At 41.7% G+C, this 23,473-nt stretch overlaps 3 protein-coding genes across 3 annotated transcripts in view; 2 read left to right on the top strand and 1 right to left on the bottom strand.

The window, feature by feature from the left end:
- Positions 1–4,203, top strand: part of sash1b (SAM and SH3 domain containing 1b) — a 127,341-nt gene extending 123,138 nt beyond the window's left edge. The window contains exons 15-17 of the mRNA XM_079573418.1: positions 911–1,117; positions 2,037–2,187; positions 3,982–4,203. Of these exons, the coding sequence (XP_079429544.1) occupies positions 911–1,117; positions 2,037–2,187; positions 3,982–4,139 (516 nt within the window). The 3' untranslated portion in view covers positions 4,140–4,203. The remainder of the gene's footprint in view (positions 1–910; positions 1,118–2,036; positions 2,188–3,981) is intronic.
- A 2,616-nt stretch (positions 4,204–6,819) lies between these two features.
- Positions 6,820–11,287, bottom strand: ddo (D-aspartate oxidase). The gene is made up of 4 exons (XM_079573717.1): positions 11,076–11,287; positions 9,445–9,553; positions 9,179–9,355; positions 6,820–7,429 (listed from the first exon to the last, which is right to left on the bottom strand). Exons 1-4 carry the CDS (start codon positions 11,245–11,247, stop codon positions 6,874–6,876), a joined length of 1,014 nt encoding a protein of 337 aa, XP_079429843.1. The 5' UTR covers positions 11,248–11,287; the 3' UTR covers positions 6,820–6,873.
- A 2,085-nt stretch (positions 11,288–13,372) lies between these two features.
- zbtb24 (zinc finger and BTB domain containing 24) lies at positions 13,373–23,473 on the top strand. Its single transcript, XM_079573487.1, has 7 exons — positions 13,373–13,394; positions 15,849–16,561; positions 18,092–18,259; positions 18,340–18,423; positions 18,495–18,578; positions 18,669–18,750; positions 22,784–23,473. Exons 2-7 carry the CDS (start codon positions 15,856–15,858, stop codon positions 23,469–23,471), a joined length of 1,812 nt encoding a protein of 603 aa, XP_079429613.1. The 5' UTR covers positions 13,373–13,394; positions 15,849–15,855; the 3' UTR covers positions 23,472–23,473.

Raw genomic sequence — 23,473 nt, 5'->3', positions numbered from 1 at the left:
TATTAAATTCAACTACCGACTGTGTGGCTTTAAAATATACAAACTACAGATATAGAAGTGGGCAATTTGGAAGGTATGCTAATTTATAATATCAAAATTAAGTCATGTAAGCAAAAATTGGAAACGAAAAAAAAAATGGGGGGGAATGTGGATAAAAATGTGAAAAGAACTTGGGGAAAAATGGGGGGGGATTGGGATTTTTTTGGGGTGAAAATGTCAGGGGGAGTGACAAAAATGTGGGGGGAAAATATGGAAAAAAAATATTGTTTTTAAAAAATGGGGAAAATTAGGAGAAAATGGGCAAGTCATTGGTTTAAAAAAAAAAAGTGTGAATAAAATAAAAAATAAAAAGTTTTTTGTGTGAAAAATCAAGGGACAATTGGGGAAAGATTTGGAAAATTGAGAAAAAAAAGTGAAGTGGGCAAGTCATTGGTGGGAAAAATGGGTAGAAAGTGAATAAAAATGTGGGGGGAATGGCAAAAATTTGGGAGAAAAATATGGACAAAATCAGGGGGCATTGATGAAAAAATAGGCAAGCAATAGAGAAGAAACGGAAAAGATGTTGTTTTCTGCCCTTTGTTTGTTCAGGACAATTGTCTTTTTGAGTGATAAAGTAAGTCAGAAGTAAAAATAGAAGCCAGCAGCTCATCGCTCTGTAATCTGAGGTGGACACTTCAAACCCTTCTCCTCCATGTCTCTGGTCATGACCGTAACACCAGTGCTGATCATTGTCCTGTAATCTGAGGTGGACAGTCCAAACCCCTGTCCTCCTCCATGTGTGTGTGTGGTCATGACCAGTGCTGCTCATTGTCCTGTAATCTGAGGTGGACAGTCCAAACCCCTGTCCTCCTCCATGTGTGTGTGTGGTTATGACCAGTGCTTTGATGTTCCTGCCGTCCTCTCTCCGCAGAGTGGAGACGTGATCGACATCATCAGTAAGCCGCCCATGGGCACGTGGATGGGGATGCTGAACGGCAAAGTCGGCACCTTCAAGTTCATCTACGTGGACGTGATCAACCAGGAGCCGGTGAAGCCGAAGAAGACGCGGCGCCGGAGGAGAGCGAGGCAGCCCAAGCCCACGTCGGTGGAGGAGCTGCTGGAGCGGATCAACCTCAAGGTACCAGACAGTTATGAACAACGAGGGTGTGGGTTAGATCACTGTTTCCAAACCCTAACTATTTAAAACATTTACAATAAAGGAAGTGACTTTGAGAGCACTTAGGCTTCCACACAGCACACTCTTATTGATGAACAAAAAGACAGCCACACTGTCCCGCAATGGTCTCCAGATGGAACAGGAAGGTTAGCGGCTATTTGGAAAGAAAAGCATTGTAGCGTTTCATGCCGATGAAGAAAACATATTTCACTATTTTACTCCATGTGTCAAAAGTAAATGTGAAAAAATCTAGAAATCCTGTTCAGATACTGTTCATATTCCTTAATTTAAATACAGTACAAGTACAGACAGAAAATACTTGGAGGATTGTGATAATTGTGTCTAATTGGTGAATTTCTAAGAATAGGCTCTGGGTTTCAGTGGAGGTTAACGGCTGTTTCCTGTCTCTGTTTATTACTATGGAGAGTTAGCCAGTTTAGCATTTAGCTCAGAGGCCACTTCTACACAAATTCTAATCTAAAGTAAAAGCCTAAAAAGGTCTGTACATTCATTAATGATTCCTAACTAGACTTTGACATCTCCTTAATGAGGTCGATTGGTTGGAAACAGCTGAAAATATCCGGATCTTTCATAATTTGCAATGTTTGAGGCTAATGCTAGCGACTAAAGGAAAATAATAGTAAACGGGCTAACGAATGCTGAACAGTTCACCGGACTAGCCGAGACGCTAACTGTCCACATACGTTAGGATCGAGCACCGCTTCTCCTTTTTATTTCTATGGTGGAACCACTGTTTCCTGTCTCTGTTTATGCTTATGGAGAGTTAGCTGTTGTATATTATTATACTGAATGTCGTGCTACACCCGCCTACGGCCCACAGTTGTCCCTTCTGCTGTTCATACCCCCCTGTGTCCCTCAGGACCACCTGCCGACCTTCCTGTTTAACGGATACGAGGATCTGGACACGTTTAAGCTCCTGGAGGAGGAGGATCTGGACGAGCTGAACATCAGAGACCCTCAGCACAGAGCGGTGCTGCTGACGGCCGTGGAGCTGCTGCAGGAGTACGACGGTACGGCAGAAAACTGCAGTAGAAATACATAAATAATTCAAAAGATTGGGCCTCATTCAGGAACATCTTAAGAAATTCTTCTCAGAAAAACAGGAAACCGCACCAGATTCACAACACCTTCTTAAGCAAGGAAAATCCTTGGCAACTGTGTTCTAAAGTTTGTGAATCCCAACTTGCAAGCGCCGTGTGTATGTGAGGACTAATTAGCATATGTCACGCCTTTGATTCACCATATAAGGACAAAAAAGGAGGAAATGAATGACCAAACACGAATCCAAAACTAATAATCGGCAAAACCCCCAAAATAATCGGTGCCACCTAAACCTTTGGGCGAATTAGCTCTCATTACACAATGTTTAAATAGATTCTCTGCCCGCGGGTCAGTCCATTAAATAGATGCAGCGACGAGGCAGAACTCCACTCGGTTAGCTCGTCGAGTAGAGCACACGCCTCGGGGGCATAAGGTCTTAGGATCGAGGCGAAAGTCCGTCTTTATCAAATTACGTTAAAGCAGTACTAAGTAACGTGTTTACCTTAATAAATCCTTTTCGTAGTCCCTGTGGGGGTAATACAAGTGTTTATGGGATGATTGGAGGGTCTTTCATCTCCCCCTGGTGTCGCTGGACAGAAAACCATGTTTGCAACTTGACTGCCACCGGTCCGGAAAAAGCAATACACACTAATGGAATCACGAAGAAGAAGCTAACATGCTAACGGGCAAAGCTAACTGCGGGCTAACGTCACTTTAAACAGTATTTACAGCCAATTTTGAGTGAAAAAAATGATTTCCATTGTATAATTGGATGCACAGTAACCCTCTCTCCCTTCGCCTTTTCTGTCAGCGTAGTATTTCCTCTCCAAGACAATTAAGAAGTTAAAAAATCGTAACTTGCTGCGACACCTGCAGTTGCGCTTATGGCCTCTAGGTGGAAGAGTTACTTAGTACTGCTTTAATAATGCTGCATTATTTGTGAACGGCAACATTCGAAAGTTTTAGCAGTAATACATAAAAGTAGACTACAAGTGATATTACCAACTAATTTCTGTAGAAAGGTATCTGAAATTTATGATGAGGATATTTACATTCTGGAATTAATTAATACATGATTTAATATGTACAAATATATATGACTGGAGATTTTTCCTCTTGACTGTTCTCAGGATTTGTTCTTTGAGAGGTTTTTAGAAGTCCAAAAATCTTCCTAAGACTGCCTTAAGAACAAATTTGTGCAAAATAACGTGCGGTGAACGTTTGTGAATGAGGCCCAATGTCTTTTGTGGATAGAAAATGTTTAAACAACGTAAATTTAGGACAAAATCAGCCAACATGTGTAAAAAATGACCTCTTATATTCCCATAGTGTGTAACTGAGTGAGGCAGTTCAGTTGTACATTTGCTCAAATTAATTTAGTCATGTATTTTGGTAACAGAAAACTTTACTTAAGCCATAAACTAATGACTGCTTCTATGCTTGTATATTCAGACCTACCTAATGTAACTAATTAGACCCCCTGAAAGGCATTGAATCTCGACCCCCCAATATTTTACCAAATGTTACACCCTTTAATACAATGCTTGTTATACTATTATCCAGTAACATACTAATAGGCCATGAATAATATGCTTATTCATAGCATTAAGGAGATTACTTATGCTTACTAATACCTCATTAATACTCAACAAGCACACCTTAGTATAACTCGGGATTGGAAGTACATTTTTAAAGAGAAAGCTGTAAAAAGTGACCACGCCGTTGTAACAGTGCCCTCTGCTGTCGCCTCTCGGTCCCTACAGGCAGCAGCGACCCCGAGCGCAGCAGCCCCACGGACATGTCCCCGGACAAGCTCCCCCTGGTGGACAGACGCGGACTGTTGGGCGACTCCCCCAGAGACTCGGGCTGCTACGAGAGCAGCGAGAACCTGGACAACAACAACGACTGCAGCGGGCAGTAACCGGACTACGAAACGACGAATATGAACACTCTGGGATTCTAATCGACTCAGAAGGACTTTTACAGCGACGTTTTTCCTTGGTTTTTATTGTGGACTTGCTTTGGACGGTTTTGCAGTTGCTTTTGTGGATTCACGGCTTGAGAAATGACTTAAAAGAAAAGGAGGATCTGACTTAAAACGACCTTGAGTTACTTGGGTTTGCTTTGATACTAATTTCATAAAAGATGGGTAACTCTTTTAGCGTTGTAGAATAATAAGTAGCATCTCAATGGGGATAAAGATGGAGATTTTACCACAGAAAAAAAGCACCACAAAAACCCAACGGGGACAATTCCACGTCTACATTTGCAGTGACTCACTTCATGCTTGCTTCATTCATTTCTTGATGTTTTTTCTTGCTTCTTTGACTTCGAAACTTGTAAATAAGAGCTTTGGTGAATGTTGAGCAGTCGTTTGGAGATTGTACAGTGGGGGTTTACGTTGTTTTCTTTGTGTAGACTTTTAAAAGTATTGTTGCACGGTATTTTATCATGTGCCTGAAAGCCGCGTCGTGCACACACTCCTTTTGGAAAGATTTTACTGAAAGTGCTGAGATTATTGTGAAAAAGAAGTTTTATAATGCACTAAAGCAGAGTGGGTAATGTCATGTTTCCCCCAGGAGAAGCAATAGACGATACGGGTAAATAGTTTTGAAACCCTACAACTGGATTTTATCGGCTCTAAAGCAGAACTGGGATTAAAATCAGGTCAAACAGTGATTGTACTGAAAGAAAAGTGGTATAAAAGGACTCACCGGGGACAAACCCAAGTGGAAAGCACCTCTGATGGACGCAGTGGTTTCTCATTCATTGATCTCATGTCTGTTTTCTCACATTGAAGTTTTAAGTGTGCTTCTGTTGTAGTTGAGCTTGAGGAATAAACTGCCCATTGCTAAAAAGTCTGTTTACTTGCAATAATCTGGTGATTTTAATGGATTACGGTGCGAATAACATTAGCTCTGATTGCTTTAAATGGTTTGAGGAGAGGACGAAGCTTTGGTGAAGCGTTTTAGTTAATTACAGCCAAATCTCAAAACAATAGAGCTCAACAAGTCACGTGCCTGAAGTCAAATGTCCTACTCATTTTATCATTGATTAAAGAAAAGAGTTTAAAAGCACAATTATTACTACAAAAAAGAAAACACTTAACACTAATTGAAAATACGCTAAAATTACTTTTGTGTTCATGAGTTAGCACAGAGCTGATTCGGCGGAGCGACGCTTTTAAGTTCCTAATATTTGAACTTTTTTGAAAAATGAATGCCTAAAAATTAATGGGACGTTTTACTTTCGGCTCTCATCATGTGACGGATGTGGGTCCCGCCCACTTTTGCCTGGTTTTTCCACAGATTGGCTCTGCAGTTGAAATGACATTTTAAGGGACTCGATGCAAGTTGGTCATTTTTATACTCACTACTGCCACCTCAGGTCTTATGCGTAACTGCAGCTTCTATATTAGATAGATATTTAGAAGGTGCAGTTGCACGTATGACCTGAGGTGGCAGTAGTGAGTATAAATTTGGAAACTTGCATCTAGCCCCTTTAACATTTCGCTAGCCACATAGCATAATTGCCTAAGTTAATTTGTATTGTTACAATGGCAATAAGAGAAAAACGACGCATTTCCTAAAAAACGTCTTTTTACATGTTTTCCAAAAACAAAACAAAAATGAGTTAGGCAATTATGCTATGTGGTTAACGATTTTTAAACTCTGTATAGTCCCTTTAAGAGTGCGAAGTATAGAGTACAGAAGGGTAAAAAAAGAAGTTGGAAACTACTAAGCTTAGTAACGTTCATTAGGTCTACTTGTGTTACTAGTATAACTTTCAAAGTTCTTTTGGTCAGTCTTAAAGATGTACAAATCTTTACCTGTACATGATTCTGCCGCCACCTGCAGGTCATCACAAGTATCACCAGTGTGCAGTGAACTGTCACTTATCAGCTGCTCTTCCTTTTGAGGCGTGGCCAGTCTGACGGTCCTGAGGTCCATCCGACTGGCCACGCCCCCTGCCGCCTGGTGGTCTCAGAGCGACTGGCTCCGTTTCCAGTCAGACTGGCCACGGAAGGAAGAACAGCTGATAAGTGACACTTCACCGCACGCTGGTGATACTTCTAACGGCCTGCAGATGGCGACTGAAACATGCAAAGATTTCATCATCTCTACAACTATAACTTTCAGAGTTCATTTGGTCAGACTGTCTTAAACTACTGGTCTACTGTGAAAACTAAAGATTTCATGACAAAAAATGTGTTGAACAGGGATATGGTTGATTAAGGTTATGATTTTAGACAAAATCACCGCAGACTATCTAGCACTAATGAGACTCAAATTGTAAAGGTAATTGCTGCAAGAGCTACTTTTACCGACTAAACACAGCAGTAATTTCAGGTAGTCTCTGTTTTCCCAAATCTCTCTCAAGTGGTAAAGTGTAGCATTGATCGTTGTGACTGATTTACTGCTATAAAAACAAGTCAATTCACATTTTTAAAAAGGTATTTATTATTGACAAGTTCCTGCAACCTTAGGATTATTTGTGCAAAACAGTGTTAAAGTCTCATTAAAAAATCTGAAGCTAGAAACATTTACAAACACAGAGCTGATTATGAAGGATGAGGATTATTTAAATTAATCATGTTTCAGGGATTGTTCATGTGCAGCACTGGAGTAATATGGCACTGAATTACAGGTTTAGTTTCAGAGTTTAGCCTGAGGTGAGATCTCCTGAAGGCTCTCTCTGACCAGCCCCAGAGCGTCCACAGCGCAGCCCCACGCCAGCGTCACGCCCCATCCCCCGTGACCGTAATTATGAACCACAGGCACTTTCCTTCCTTTAACTCTCACCATATCCTTCTCCAGCCTCGGGTTTTTCCTGCTCGGCCTCAGCCCCACCCACTTGCTCACGACTTTAGCGTTTTCCAGCGACGGCTCGAGCTTCTTGCATCGCTCCAGAATCCCGGCGGTGTCTTCCTCGTCCAGCTCCAGCCTCCAGTCGTGCTCCTGCCGGGTCCCTCCGATGGTGGCGCCGTCGATGCCGGGGTAGATGTAGGTTTTCCCGTCGCCGTCGCGGGTGAAGTGCTGGATCCAGGGCGCGTGCACTTTGAGGACCTGCCCCCGGACGGAGTGAACGGAGGTGTCGTTGGCTAAAGTTTTGGAGCCGAGGCCCGAGCAGTTCACGATCAGGTCGAAGCCGGCGAGTTCATCCAGAGACGACACGCGCCTCTGCTCCACCGTCCCGCCCGCCCTGAGGAACCTGAAATCACACAAGTTCATTCACTGCTCAATACCTTTAAACTGACACGTATGAACTTTTCCCTGATGGAAGAAAATGTATGGCATTGTTAGTCCCCTACCCACCTTAACCGAGTGCATTTTCTTGAGCTTTACCCTAAAAGCTTCTTGAAAAAAAGTGTCAAAATAGCAACAAAAATGACCAAAAAAGGTGAGGAAAAGAACTATGAAAAAAGTGACAAGAAAAGCCTCAAAAGAGCAACAGCAAAGTGTAAAAAATGTGTGATGAAAACGCAAATAAATAAATAATGCATGAGTTTTATATAGCGCTTTTCTGGACACTCAAAAGACACTTTATATTGCACTATTCGTTCACTCCATACCCGGTGGTGGTAAGCTACTATTGTAACCACAGCCGCCCTGAGGTAGACTGACGGAAGTACGGCTGCCAGTCTGCGCCATCGGCCCCTCCGACCACCACCAACCACTCACTCACTCACTCACTACATTCACTAGGCTTCCTGGTCCCAAACGGTCTCCCATCCAAGTCCTGCCAGGCCCTTCCCTGCTGAGCTTCCACGGTCTGACGGGATTGGGCAGAGCAAAGGCGGTGTGGCCACAAATACACCTTAACCAAGTGCATTTTCTTGGGCTTAACCCAAACCTAAAAGCTTCTAGAAAAAAAAGTGTCAAAATAGCAACAAAAATGACACAAAAAGGTGAGAAAAAGTGATGAAAATGTGATGAAAACGTAAAGAAAAAAACACAATAAAGAGCCATAAAAACATGACAGAAAAGTGTTGAAAATGCAAAACAAAATAAAGACACAAAAAGTAACAAAAATGCAATTAAACAGTGACAAAGCCACAAAAGAGCAACAGCAAAGTGACAAAAATGTGTGATGAAAACACGACAAAAAAAGCAATGAAAAAAATCGTAGCAACAGCACGAGGCAGAAACAGTTTAGATGAGTTTTGTAGGTCTTCGCTTTCCAATGACATTTGGACATAAAGCCAAACCGGAGAAAATGCACTCGGTTCAGTAATCAACCTCTGCAATTAAGAGGTTAATTACATTAAAGTGTGTCATTTTACTCAAACTAAAAATGCAAGTTTATTTGTAGAGCACAATTCATACGGAAGGCAATTCAACAAGCTGATAAAATCAATCCATAAAACATCAACATAAATATTAAGTCATTACAGTGAAAGGCAAGAGAGCAGATACACTTTCAGTTGTCATATACAAGTGTATATATACGGTTGAGGCCTGTCTCACATCCTCATGAAGATTTTAGCTTCATGAAACAAACGCAGCCTCACCGTGGTTTAATAACAAACTATAATAATAAACTAATATTTACTGTGAGACAGAGCTGGCATTATGGTTGCGGGGGGTAAGAGGTTTACTATAGGCTATGTGAGAGATAAAAAAATTAAAAAAAACTTAAAATATCAGCTTATATATCGGCCAACCCCTTTCGTATCGGTTTCGGATCCAAAAATCCATATCGGCCCTGCACATTACCCTGATCTAAATCGAACTGACAACATTTGAGGATGAATGGCAACTGGTAAGAGAAGTTCACAATGGACAGCAGTTCCAGACAGAGGATCGTGATTTCTTTTTGGAGGTGGTTTTCATGTTTGTTCTTCTCGAGCTATGGTCCTAAACCTTTGCTCTGAAGTGCGTCACTAGATTAATTGTTCTGTATCGTCAGCATCTTTACAGACAGAGGCCGAGTTCTCGCTGGTTCACATAAACGACTGACCTGCTGTGAAGCCAGGGCAGGTAGCTGACGCACTCGCACTTCAGCGTCGTGAAGGCCTGACCGAACGTGTGCTCCGGAAACCTCCGCAGCTCCCGCTCACTCATCTCCCTGAAACCTATGACCAGATCTCCCCAGAACGGCCGCCTCACAGCCGGGACGTCCTTGAAAATCTGACACCTGAGAAGAGAAATCACATGGAAAAGGGCGAGTAATTAGGAACTGGACGTATCTGCATGTGGCGTCTCTTGCAGTAAATAAAGTAATACCCAGAGCTGAGCATGACTCCGGCTCGTGGAGCTTCTGCACTGTGAGCGATGGACAAAAGGTGATCGAAGCTGTCTTTGAACCAGCGCTTCTGCCTCTGCAACGGGATATCTGCAACGACAACAATGTACATGTAGAAGATCTGTTGATTTAAGGAGGGGTCTGAAGCTTTATGCATCAAAAGAGCCACTTCAGCACATTTCAAACCAAAGGAAACTCACGATATTATTTTTAAATGCAAAATAAAAACATATCAAAGACAAATGTAGGAGCCATTTAGTTTACCTTCATGCAGGGCTTCCAAAATCTGATGGGATCGGGCAGAGCAAATGCGGTATGCCACAGTTTAAAGGGACTATAGGGAGTTTAAAAATGTTACAATTAAGTATTTTCCTCCCCCTACATGTTCCAGCCATGTCCTAATGTGTAAAATGAGCTCAAAGGTGTCACTTCGGGTCTGAATTGCCGTCATGCATGAGCTTAATATAGAAGGTGCAGCTACACGTGTGGCCTGAGGTGGCAGTAGTGAGTATAAAATGGCCAACTTGCATCCAGCCCCTTTAAGGCAAAGGTGAGCTAAATAAAAAAAAAAAAATATTATTTCACTGGATTCTCTTGGAATTTGAAAGACACACGTGCTTGTCTGTACAACACCTTCAGCCAATAGTGGCCATTAACACAGATTAGCCATTACAACATTAGTGGCTACAACATTATATAGTGGAAGGAAACCACTATCTTGAGAAAGTGGTTTCCTTCCCCTGATCTAAGCTAAATACAACCTGGATCCAAACCACCAGTTATAGCTAGAATGTATCATCACAGATTTGGATTAGAATAAACCTCCCCTCCTGGAACCACCACCTTAACGTGGTGGAGGGGTTTGAGCACCCGAATGATCCTGGAGCTCTGTTTTCGGGAGCTTCGTGCCCCTGGTAGGTTCTCCCAGGGCAAACAGGTCCAGGGTCAGACAAACAGCAGTTCAGAAGCTCCTTATGGGAGACCAACAGGCCTGTTTAATCGTGAGGCCGTCTTTCTGTGGACCCACCACCTGCAGAAGGAGCCATAAGGGGCTGATGCAATGTGAATTGAGCAGCTCCAAACAGCTGCCCCCATGACCAAGGAACGGAAAAGTGGAAGAAGATGGAGAGAATAAACCTCAAATAAAATAGCTCTAAGCTAGGACTCATTCAAAAGGACAAAAACACAAAAGAAACTCTCTCTAAAGACCTGCAGAAGTGTGCCATCATGGCTAGAGAATTTTTCTTTTTTTTTGCATGTTGCTCTCTGGCGGCACCTGGTGGCAACATTGCAGTTTGCAGTTAATCTCACCCATTTCATTTTCCAAGTGTCTGCAATTGAGCTGCAATCACAGGCTGCAAATTACAATTTCATGTTTGTTAAAAAGTATCCATCATTTCAGAAATGTGCTCGCAAAAGTGACCACATTTAAGTTTACGATGCACATTTTAAGACCGAAATACAAACTGATCAACTCTGGCATTTTCTGACATATTTGTAGAGGGTTAGGTTTGATTCATTAAAAGAACTTTAAGGAGACAAAACCTTAAGTTATCTGCAGATACTCGCAGCCTTTGCCAGATGTGACCAATCCAAATCCCGACTGTATCACCTGGAAACTGGGCTGCGAACAGGATCCCGGCCGCTCCATCGCTGGTGGTGTCGGGGCTGAACTTCTCTGCGACGAGCGTGACGGAGCAGCTCGGGAGAGACTCTGCCACACAGACGGCGGCGGAGAAACCGACGACTCCGGCTCCGACCACGACGACCTTCACGCGCTTCATCACAAACCGATCTGAGAGAAACACAGAGACATCAAACTTAAAACTTAATCTGAAATGTTGAACGTTAACTGGATGATGTCAAAGTACAAAGTGTAGCCGAGGACAAAGTTAACACCAGAGCGAGGTGATAATGGGACACGTGTTGAGTAACAGACGCTGTAAAACAAAGGACAGTAAAGTTTATATCAGCTTTGTAGTTTCAATGTTGGAACTTCACTTAGAGCCTGACCTTCAGAACTTTAAGCACCGTGCCAAGCAAAAACTGGCACCTCTCCACTTACTGAGCAAATATGAGCCGAGGCTGGTTAAAGATTCACCACAAGCCCCAAAGAATAAACTTTTATATTTAACTTAAGATCAAGAAAAAACTGAGAAGTGTTTGGCTTACTGCATATTAGACCATTCACTCCCTGTTTTTAAATCTCTAATAAAAACTTGTTTTTTTTTCTTTCTCCTGGGCGTCGAACACAGTCTGGGGATTGACCTTTACTTTAATTTTTGCTTTTGTGTTTTGAGTTTGCACTTCGATCGACTGTTTTTTTTAAAGCATTTTATAAATTAAGATGTAAAAATAAACCATTGAATCAGGGCTGTTGGAAAAGCAATATTCAGTCACGTTAATATTACTGCACTGTTGTTTCAGTGTTTATAATGAAGCACTAAACTGAGGTCACAGCTGCCCTGGGGTCGACTGGCTGAAGTGAGGCTGCCAATCAAGGACAAGTACCGGTACTTGAGCAACTTTTTGAAGAAACTCTACTCGTTGCTCGTTAGAGTAATTATATCAATCAGTGCTTTTTACTTCTACTTAAGTAATATTGTAGTAAAGTATCTTTACTCTTATTTGAGTAAACAAAAATTATTCCTGTTGCCACTGTGAGCAAATTTAAAATTTCCAACAGCGTCATGTCGATTCACAATATGGTAAATGGTCTCAACTTATACAGCGCTTTTCCACCTACATTAGGCACTCAAAGCGCTTTACAGCAAGGATCCACTCACCCATTCATACTCCCGTTCATACACCAATGTACGCAGACACTGGGGGCAATGTGGGTGAAGTGTCTTGCCCAAGGACACAGCGACAGTGTGCACTTTCAGGAGGTGGGATTCGAACCCCCGACCTTCCGATCATGAGACGACCCGCTCTACCATCTGCGCCACTGTCGCCCATATCTGTGGTTTTGTTTCTTGCTCCTTTTTCATCAGAAATATATATTTCTAAATCATTTTTAAGGTGTTTTCCTTGGAGATATTACGATTTTTACATTATAACATATAATGTTTCTCATAATTTTCATAAATCGCACCAACTGAGCAACTAGCTCACATCACAATCAGAGATATCGGTGGGTGTTGAGTCCAAAGACATAGCAACGATCTGCACCTGCAGATCAAAAGTGACAACAAATGCGATGAAAATGGAAAAAATTAGATGGAAAAAGAGAGTGAAAAAGTGACGACGACAACAAGGCAACAAAGTGAGGGAAAAGATCCATTTAGATCAGTTTTGTAGGTCTTAGCTTTCAAATGAGGCGTTACACTGGCCTATAGGCTGCAAGCTCCAGTCAAGAAGCTTTTAGATTTGGGTAAAGCCGAACTGGAGAAAATGCACTGAGTTAAGGCGGGGGTTGCACATATAACCTTCGTTAGGTTTGCTCCATTACCCGGTGTCATTGCTATAATCTCTGGAAATAATACAAATTATTCATTACTTTACTATTTTTCCTGAAAACATGGTAAATATACTACATAAAAAAGAAATAAATAGATACATTTAGCCAAGAACGTACTTGTTCGTACCTGTTATGTCTTTGCACGACAACTCACCTTATTTGACAGAGGTTTGTTGGCGTTTGATTTTTCAGGTAAAGCAGGTTGTAAACAAGCTCCTCTCAACCATAATCATTTCAATTCGTGGAGGGAAACCGCGTTTTCGGTTACAATTCCCAAATGTACAGATGTGCGCAGCAGCTATCCTGCAAATCTACCTCCAATTCACCATTTTGTCGCGCAAAATGGTGAAAATAGCGAAAGTTTGAAGCCAATTTAATGTTTGCAGCAGTTTCCTCCACCAGCTGTGGGATACTCCCTCTGGTCTCGCGAGAGTTCCGCTCCGCTCTCGCTCCGGTAAACGCAGAAACACGGTAAGGTCCTAAAAGCTCGCTACTTTGAAATATTTAACCCCATAACTTTTGAATTCTGCTCAGAGTTTCTGCATTTTGCTTCATTCTTTGAGATGCAGATTTTTATGGCGATTAAAGGCGTGTACGGACCGATGCTAACGCGGTGTTTTGGTCTCCATGTAGCCTGCTTGCTAACACCAGCCAGAGCTTTACACACAGAGGCTATTTTACTGCAAAGACCTTCTCGTGGACACACAAGTTATGTCAAAATTAATAGAAATAAATAGAAATAAGCATGCTGGATTTTGTGCTGCATTTGATAGTTTGTTGGATCATTCATTGTTTTATAAATTGCAGGCCGATGTCATTTATTCCAGTCTTTTTTTTTTTGAGTTAGTTGTTTCTGGTTCCTCCATCAGAAATGATCAAATAAGCCCATGTTTACATAAAAATATGATTAAGATGTAATTATAATGTATTTTTATGCAGTAAAGATCACATAATGAACACATGCAACAGTTACATGTAGCTTGGCAGAAGTGAGAAACTGCCCATAATCTAAATATTGCTTTTAATCAAGCTTTTCTAAAGGGGAAGGCAACCTCAGGCCCCCGGGTTAAAATGTGGCCCACCAGCTTTGAACATTTGCCTCCAAGAAAAGGTTAAGAAATATAAGAATAACAATGCCTATAAAATGTGCAAAACATGGTAAAGCTATTCCAGATTAGAAGAGGGCAATTTATCATTGACAAGATAATATCGAAAATTGCTGTTTGTGAGATTTGCAAATTTACAATAACGAGTTTATCTCCAAAGTCAAGAAACCAACTGCTGCTAAAAATAAAATAAAAAATACTTGATGTGAAGTCTAAGTGTTTTTTTCCCTTTCCCACTTTTGTAGCTTGTCAGAGGGAAATATATTTTGGAGCGACACAGCAGTCTAAATGAAATGAAAGTTCCCAAAAATATTGCGATATTTATTTCTGTCGATGTCGCCCAGCCATGTACCAGATGGTAGGGCTGGAACAAAACATCGGATCGGATTTGGATCGCAATACTTTGTGCAATTCCAAGCATCGATGCTTTATCAAGGAAAAGAAAGGACTTTATTTGTATAGCACCTTTCACAGACATGGTCACGAACACATTTTTTATCATGCACTCCTTTGCTTTCCAGTAACCGTTACACAACACTTTGTTACATGTTGTGTTCATGCACTTTTCAATCTTAAAGCTGCATTATGCAACGTTTTATACGGAAAAAAAAGTTGATATTTGTGCGTATTTGACCTTGTAGTGACCCAACGGCTGTGTGAGTGACTAACATGACGCCTTTACTTTCCATCACAGTGGTCTCAACAACGCTCCAGGATCAATAGTTTTGTAGGTTTTCTGGTGAGAGGCTCCATGAGCAGTGAAAACCTTCCAAACAATGGATCCTGGAGCCTCCTAGAGACCACTGTGATGGAAAGCAAAGGCGCCATGTTAGTCACTCATACAGCCATTGGATCACTACAAGGTCAAATACATACAAATATCACTATTTTTCCCACTTAAACAGTTGCATAAGAAGAAGAAGAAGAAGAAGAAGATCTTTATTTATATAGCGCCTTTCACAGACATTGTCACAAAGCGCTTTACATGAGACAATTGTACATTCACTCCATACTCGGTGGTGGAAAGCTACGTTTGTAGCTTCAGTTTCCCCTGGGGGAGACTGTCAGAGGCGCTTTCGCGACTGCGCCAACGGACCCTCTGACACCACCATACATTCACTCACACATCATTCATCCTGGCCTATTGTGCATGTTTTTAGTGGTAGGGGAAACCGGAGTGCCCGGAGGAAACCTACGCAATAATGCACCTTTAACACTTCAATAAATGTCAAATGGCACTTGGTTTACAGACATTGGACACGCATTTCAAAGGCACTAGATGCAAGTTGGCCATTTTATACTCACTACTGCCACCTCAGGTATACATGTAAACTTCAGGTTCTATATTAAGCTCGTGTTTGACGGCAATTCGGACCCGAAGTAACAACTTTATAAGTGACAGTGCAGGATTTTAGAGGCAGTTGTGGTGAACAGGTCTGGGCTCATTCTACACTTTTGGACATGGCTGGAACATGTAGGGGGAGGAAAATGTTTAGTTTTAACATTTTTAAACTCTTTATAGTCCTTTTAAGGTAAAGATATCACTTAACATCATTAATTACAGTATCACAATACGTATCAGATCGGCCCCTGAGCATCGTGATACGTATCGGATTGTGACAAATGTGGAAAGTGTAACTAAGAGTGCAGTTACTTCAGAATAATATTAGTAAAGTAGAGGTAAAAAGTACAGTGAGACAAAACTACTCTAAGAAGTTCATAAAGTAAATGACCTGTTTCTGCTAAAGCTAAATAGTCAATTGAAATGAATCTTCTCACTTCCGCCTCCCGTGAGTAATTGTGCTTTTCTCATTTTCAGAATCCACATGGCTCCTCTCTCCTCTCAGATTTCCCTTCATTCCGATTCCCACAAACTGAGCATTTTGAGCAAGTTTAACCAGCTCCGAACTCAGGAGCTCCTCTGCGACGTCACGATCGAAGTGGAGAACACGCTTTTCAAGGCCCACAAAGCTCTTCTAGCAGCGAGCAGCGACTATTTCTCCAGCCTTTTCTCCTCGCGACACCAGGCGACCGTTGAAGTGTGCAACATCGCCGTAGAAATCGTCTCTCTCGTGCTTGATTTTATTTACAGTGGGCAGATTTCTACGGAAGAAAAGCATTTAGAGCAACTTCTGGCAGCAGCACGAAGCCTAGAAGTGAAAGATTTGACCGAGGAGCTTTCAGAAGTCGTACGCACGAGACGAAACGCAGGCAAAACTTTCACCAAACGCAAAAGAGGACGACCGAGGAAAGATGTCCCGCAGGTGGAGGAGGAGGCGAGGCGCGAGGAGGGGGAAGGTTCAAAGAAAGACGGAGAGTTGAGTGTCGCAGGTGAACAGCAGAGCAAGCGGCGAATAAAGCTGCCCCTGAAGTACAAGTCCTACACTTTGGGGCAGGAGGAAAGTAAAAAGCAGGAGCAGGTGAAGCGAGGGAGGAAGAGGAAGTATCCGAACACCGAGGCGAGGTGCGAGCAGTGCGGGAAAGTGTTCAAGAACCACCTGTTTCTGAAGATTCACCAGAGGACGCACACAGGTAAACGTGTAAACCCCTCAGAGGTGGTTCTTAGTGGTAAACTAGAATCCATCCAGTGTTAAAGCAAGTTTTTAGGTGAAAAAAAAAATCTTAAAGGGACTATACAGAGTTTACTAATGTCCTAAGTTTAAAAATGTCCTAATGTGTAGAATGAGCCCAGAACTTTTCAAAACAACTGCCTCTAAAATCCTGCACTGACACTCAAAACGCTGTTGCTTCGGGTCCGAATTGCCGTCATTCACAAGCTTAATATAGAAGCTGCAGTTACACGTATGGCCTGAGGTGGCAGTAGTGAGTATAAAATGACCAACTTAAATCTAGCCCCTTTAATATTTGCGCGCATTTGACCCTTTAGTGACTCAGTGGTGTTATGGGTGCAGCATGGCACCTTTGCTTTCCCTCACAGTGGCCTCTATGACGCTCCAGGAGCAATTGTTTTTTAGGGGTTCATACCAGAAACTAGCCAGAAGCCCCAAAATGATCGATTCAGGAACGTCATAAAGGCCACTGTGAGGGAAAGCTGAGGCACCATGCTGCACCCATATCACCACTGAGTCACTACAAGGTCAAATATACGCAAATATCAAGTCTTTTTTTTTTTTCACATAAAAAGTTACAAAGTGCACCTTTAACCATAGCGTTCTTACGTATAATAAATATGGTCCAAAATTCAACTGAAGTTTTGGCTGTAATGGTGAATAATGTTTAGCTCATAAGTTGCCCGTGTATGTCCTACGAATTTCCAATCATTCCTCAGAAGGGGATATTGAAAAGGATTAAAAATCATTGCCTTCGGTCACGTAAACACAGCACAGACGGCGTTAGCATTTAGCCTCTCCTCCTCTCCTCTATAGCTCCAAACCAGGTCAAGATAGAAGCTACCAAGCTCTTCCACGTTTTCCCTATTTAAATATGGTTACGTGAAGTGTTACACGATAAAGTATAGTTACACAAAATTAAACAATGTGGATAAAAAGGGGGAACTATGTTGTTAGGCGTAATAATACCAGGAGTATTATTATTGAGGGCACGCGTGAAGACCAGACATATACAAATGAACTCGTCTAAGCTCAGGTAAGAACATATCTCAGCATGTAAACACGGTGCCGAGCCCTTTAAAGGCCCTATACCTGATTTTTTTGATTGCAAACAATGAAAGGGTCAAGCCACTAAATTAAAATGTTAGTTGTGGTCTAAACTCATTCGTAACTTTCCTAACGTTCCATCCAAATTCTTTACAGAGACCAGTTTATCGGCACATTTCACAACTTGCAGGGTCACTTTTCAGGGTCACGGTCACTTAAATGCTAGAAAAATAGCCTGAATGTTCATGAAATTGATACAAAGGTTTTATAATTTGATGTGCACTGTTTTCCCCGCCAACATTTGAGGTTACTATATACTAAAGGAGGATAAAATAATTATGACTGTCTGTATAACTCGTATAAACCCTGTAATTTAGCTCTTGTTCAGTTCATTACTTGGTCAATTGTACCTTTTTGTTAAAGTAATCTCCTTCCTCTGTCCCAGGAGAGAAGCCTTTCAGGTGCTCGGACTGTGGCCGCAGCTTCACTCAGAAACACAGCCTGATCGTCCACCAGAGGGCGCACACGGGAGAGAGGCCTTTCATCTGTTCGGTCTGTGACAAGGCTCTGTGCACCAAGAACTCCCTGCTGGACCACATGAAGCTGCACGAAGGTATAGGGCAAATAAAGATTGTATTTTTGCAGTGTGATGTTTCAATTGTCCCGTCATTTATCTATTTTTATGTTTCACAGATAAGAAATCCTTCAGCTGCGACAAGTGTGAGCGAACCTTCACTCAAAAACGGCAGCTCAAAAGTCACTACAGAGTTCACTCAGGTCAGAACCACATTCAAGCAAATCTAAAATCTAATCCAAAATCTAAAAAGTTAAAGATTTATTTATTTTAGATAAGTCGTTGCCTGAATGTGCCGAGTGCCATCACAAGTTCCTGGACACGGCTCAGCTGAAGAAGCACCTCAGGACTCACACCGGTGAACTGAAGTTGTGCTTTTGTTTTGTTTTTTATGGCATTTGTAATAACGATCCTCCTCTCTCTTTCTGTAATTCCTAAAACGTGACAGGAGAGAAGCCGTTCACCTGCGAGATCTGTGGCAAATGCTTTACGACTAAATCCACTCTGCAAACGCACATCAGGATCCACAAGTAAGAGAACTTCACTGATTTAATACTTACTTTATTTTGTTATTTGAGGAGAGAGGCTGCAGGCGATGAATTGATCTCTTAACATACAAACTTTCACCGTGAAACAAATTCCTAATCTTACCCAATAACATGTTTATTTTATTGCATAGATTTATATGGGAATTAATTATTTTTTTAAGGGGAAATTTGAATTTACAATAAACTAAATAAGATGTCCAAAATCGCCTCTAAAAAGTCTTTGTAACTAATAAATTAACAAAATAAAACTATGCGTTTAAACCTGGCTCTATACATTGTTCAAATTTAATTAAAAAATTATGCAATTTAAGCCATTTTTATACATAAAATTACTTATTTTTATATGAAAACATAAATTGACAGAAAACTTGCAATTTTTTTCCTCACGTGTAACATCATATATAATATGACAAAGAATTGCAAGTCATTAAATTTATTTTTTATCAAATTGGGGCCCGACTAAGCCTGACTTGGGCTAAGTACCGCTACATTTTTCCTCCGAACCATTACTTAAAAAATACTTGTTTATTCGATACCGATGCTGATACCTTTTATCGATTACTTACATTTGAATGCTTGTGTTCTAGAAACAGAAAACCATTCAAGAATGTTCATTTATCCCATAAAACCTTTAATGCTGTCTCTGGACAAACAGGCCTTTGAACTTGGACTCTAAAGTTATAATATTTTTTTCAGTGCTTTATTTCGCTACTTTTATTTTTCCGATACTCGTAGTACCTAAACTTTATTTTCTATACTATACTGGCATCGCTTAATGGTACCCAGCCCAGAACAAGTGAAAAACAAAGTGAAAAACAAGACCAAAATGGAACAATGGGATCATAACTAGAAATGAACTTGAACTTTGTTTGTCTTTTGACCATGAGTGTCTAATAACGCTCAATCAACCTATGAGTCTATGAGTCTATCTATCTATCGTTCTATCTATCTATCTATCTATCTATCTATCTATCTATCTATCGTTCTATCGTTCTATCGTTCTATCGTTCTATCTATCTATCAAGTTTCAAGTTTAATGGTTTTGTATAGCCCAATATCACAACAGAAGTCGCCTCAAAGGGCTGCAACAAACATCAAGGCAATAAAACACAGCAATAAATATGACAATTAAAAGTTCAGGTGAATCCAGGCAAATATAATGTCCAAAGGTAGCGATGAGCGGCGTGGGCGTCCCCCGTCCTTAGACTCTCCAGTACGGCAAGGAAAAACTCAAAAACCCGGCAGGACAAAAGAGAAACCTTGGGGAGAACCACAGAAGGAGAGATCCACTCCCATGGACTAACAGGCTATAGAGACCCAGGGCCGAAGGATCCCTCAGCAGACGGGCCAAGATCACAGACTGTCCAGTCCTCGGATTCCAGAATGCCAGTTCCTCCGTTCACCCAGGTTCCTCCATTCGATCTAGACAGGCACTCCCGAGGGGGGGGGGACAGGAGACACCATGTGAATAGTGATGAACAGACTACAGATCAATTAAATATTGTATCATGATAAAACAAAGTCTGCAGTAAGAAGAAGAGGATAGCGCTCAGTGGACCGTACTTCCCACAGCAGTGTTTCTCCTGAGGCAGCTTTACTTCAGGCTGTGGGTTAGTGCTTTACCAAACTGACCTGATTATAAGCTAATTCGAAGAGGTACGTTTTGAGCCTAGTCTTAAATATAGGGACTGTGTCTGCTTCTTTAACGTGGGCTGGGAGTTTATTCCACAAAACCGGAGCTTGGTAGCTAAAGGCTCTGCCTCCTACAGTAATTTTGGAGACTCGAGGAATTACTAGTAACCCTGAGTTTTGAGAGCGGAGAGCTCTGGTTGGCTGATATGGAATGACAGCGTCTTGGAGATAAAGCGGAGCTAAACCCTTTATGGATTTAAATGTGAGGAGCAGGACTTTAAATTTTATTCTAAACTCAACAGGAAGCCAATGGAGAGACTTTAGCACAGGTGTAATGTGTTCTCTTCTCTTTGTCCGGGTTAACAATCTAGCAGCTGCGTTTTGAACTAATTGAAGACTTTTCAGGGAGCTTTTAGGGCACGCTGCCAGCAGGCTGTTGCAGTAATCCAGCCTTGAAGAGACAAATGCGTGAATAAGTTTTTCTGCATCGCTCTTAGTTAGGATATTTCGTATTTTAGTAATGTTGCGCAGGTGAAAGAACGCTATTTTACAAGCCTGGTTTATATGTGTTTTAAAAGAGAGGTCTTGGTCAAACAGAACTCCGAGGTTTTTTACTGTTGTGCTCGTTGATATGCTAATATTATCCAGGGAGACGATCTGTTGAGATAAAGACTCTCTCAGTTTTTGAGGGCCTAATATAATAACCTCGGTTTTGTCCGGGTTAAGAAGGAGGTAATTTGCTGTCATCCATGTCTTTATGGCTTTTACGCAGGAGCTAAGTGTTTCTAATTTATCTGTCTGACCTGGTTTTATTGATAAATACAGCTGTGTGTCGTCCGCATAACAGTGAAAATTTATATTGTGATTTCGGATTATGTTACCTAATGGAAGAATGTATAGTATGAATAAAATTGGCCCGAGCACTGAACCTTGTGGCACCCCATAGCACACTTTGGAACACGGTGAAGACTTTTGGTTTACATTAACGAATTGTTGCCTGTCAGATAAATAAGATTTAAACCAGGAGAGGGCTGTTCCCCTGATGCCTACGTCACATCCTAACCTCTGCAGGAGAATATTGTGATCGATTGTGTCAAAGGCTGCGCTAAGGTCTAACAAAACTAGGATTGAAGCTAGTCCGGTGTCAGCTGCTAATAACAGGTCGTTGGTAACTTTGACTAAGGCGGTCTCTGTGCTATGATAACTTCTGTACCCTGACTGAAATTTTTCAAATAAGTTATTGTCCCGTAGGTGACTGCAAAGCTATGAATCTATCTATCTATCTATCTATCTATCTATCTATCTATCTATCTATCTATCTATCTATCTATCTATCTATCTATCTATCTATCTATCTATCTATCTATCTATCTATCTATCTATCGTTCTATCTATCTATCTATCTATCTATGAGTCTATCTATCTATCGTTCTATCTATCTATCTATCTATCGTTCTATCTATCTATCTATCTATCTATCGTTCTATCTATCTATCTATCTATCTATGAATCTATCTATCTATCGTTCTATCTATCTATCTATCGTTCTATCTATCTAGCTATCTATCTATGAATCTATATCTATCTATCTATCTATCGTTCTATCTATCTAGCTATCTATCTATGAATCTATATCTATCTATCTATCTATCGTTCTATCGATCGTTCTATCGTTCTATCGTTCTATCATTCTATCTATCTATCTATCTATCTATCTATCGTTCTATCTATCTATCTATCTATCGTTCTATCTATCTATGAATCTATCTATCTATCGTTCTATCTATCTATCTATCTATCTATGAATCTATCTATCTATCGTTCTATCTATCTATCTATCGTTCTATCTATCTATCTATGAATCTATCTATCTATCGTTCTATCTATCTATCTATCTATGAATCTATCTATCTATCGTTCTATCTATCTATCTATCTATCTATCTATCTATGAATCTATCTATCTATCTATCGTTCTATCTATCTATCTATCTGTGAATCTATCTATCTATCGTTCTATCTATCTATCTATCTATCTATGAATCTATCTATCTATCGTTCTATCTATCTATCTATCGTTCTATCTATCTAGCTATCTATCTGTGAATCTATATCTATCTATCTATCTATCTATCTATCTATGAATCTATCTATCTATCGTTCTATCTATCTATCTATCTATCTATCTATCGTTCTGTCATTCTATCATTCTGTCGTTCTATCGTTCTATCATTCTATCGTTCTATCTATCTATCGTTCTATCGTTCTATCGTTCTATCTATCGATCTATCTATCGTTCTGTCGTTCTGTCGTTCTGTCGTTCTATCGTTCTATCGTTCTATCGTTCTATCGTTCTATCGTTCTGCTCTCTGTTGTACTTCCAGAGGAGAGAAACCGTACGAGTGCCAGTTCTGTCAGAAAACCTTCTCGGACCCGAGCGCCCGTCGCCGTCACGTGGCCACGCACTCGGGCCTGAAACCTTACAGCTGCTCCTCCTGCAACTTAACCTTCACCCGCCTGGACAATCTGAAGAGCCACGCCAAGACCCACAGCAAGGAGCCGCCCCTCCAGCCCCCCGCCTCCTCCTCCTCCTCCCAGGACGTCCCGCCAGCCGAGAACATCCTCCAGCTGCAGCCTTTCCCCGACGGCGCCGAGGAGATCCAGCTGGTGGTGACGGGGGACGACCTCAACTTCGTCCAGGGGCAGGAGCAGAGCATCACGCTGCTCGCCCAGAACCTGCCCAGCCTGGCCGTGGTGGATCAGAGTCTGGAGCAGGCGGAGCAAATGCACGTGATAACGCTGAGCAAAGAGGCCATGGAGCAGCTGCAGGCGCTGCCCAGCGTGCAGGGGCTGGGGCAGGGGCCAGGGCAGGGGCCGGGGCCGGGGCCGGGGCAGGAGCAGCAGCCGGAGCACGCGGGACAGGCCATCCACATCAGCAGTCAGAGCGGACAGGCCATCTCCATCAGCCAGACCAGCCAGCAGCTCTCGGGGAACCACATCCAGGGACAGACGTTTCAGATCCAAGCGGGAACGGTGTCGTACCTCTACACCACGGGGCTGCCCCACGACTAGTT

This window comes from Gobius niger (genome assembly GCF_951799975.1).
Source record: "Gobius niger genome assembly, chromosome: 16".
In the NCBI taxonomy this organism is placed as follows: Eukaryota; Metazoa; Chordata; class Actinopteri; order Gobiiformes; family Gobiidae; genus Gobius; species Gobius niger.
The sequence above is the reverse complement of the archived record's forward strand: the minus strand, read 5'-3'. Positions and strand labels throughout refer to the sequence as shown.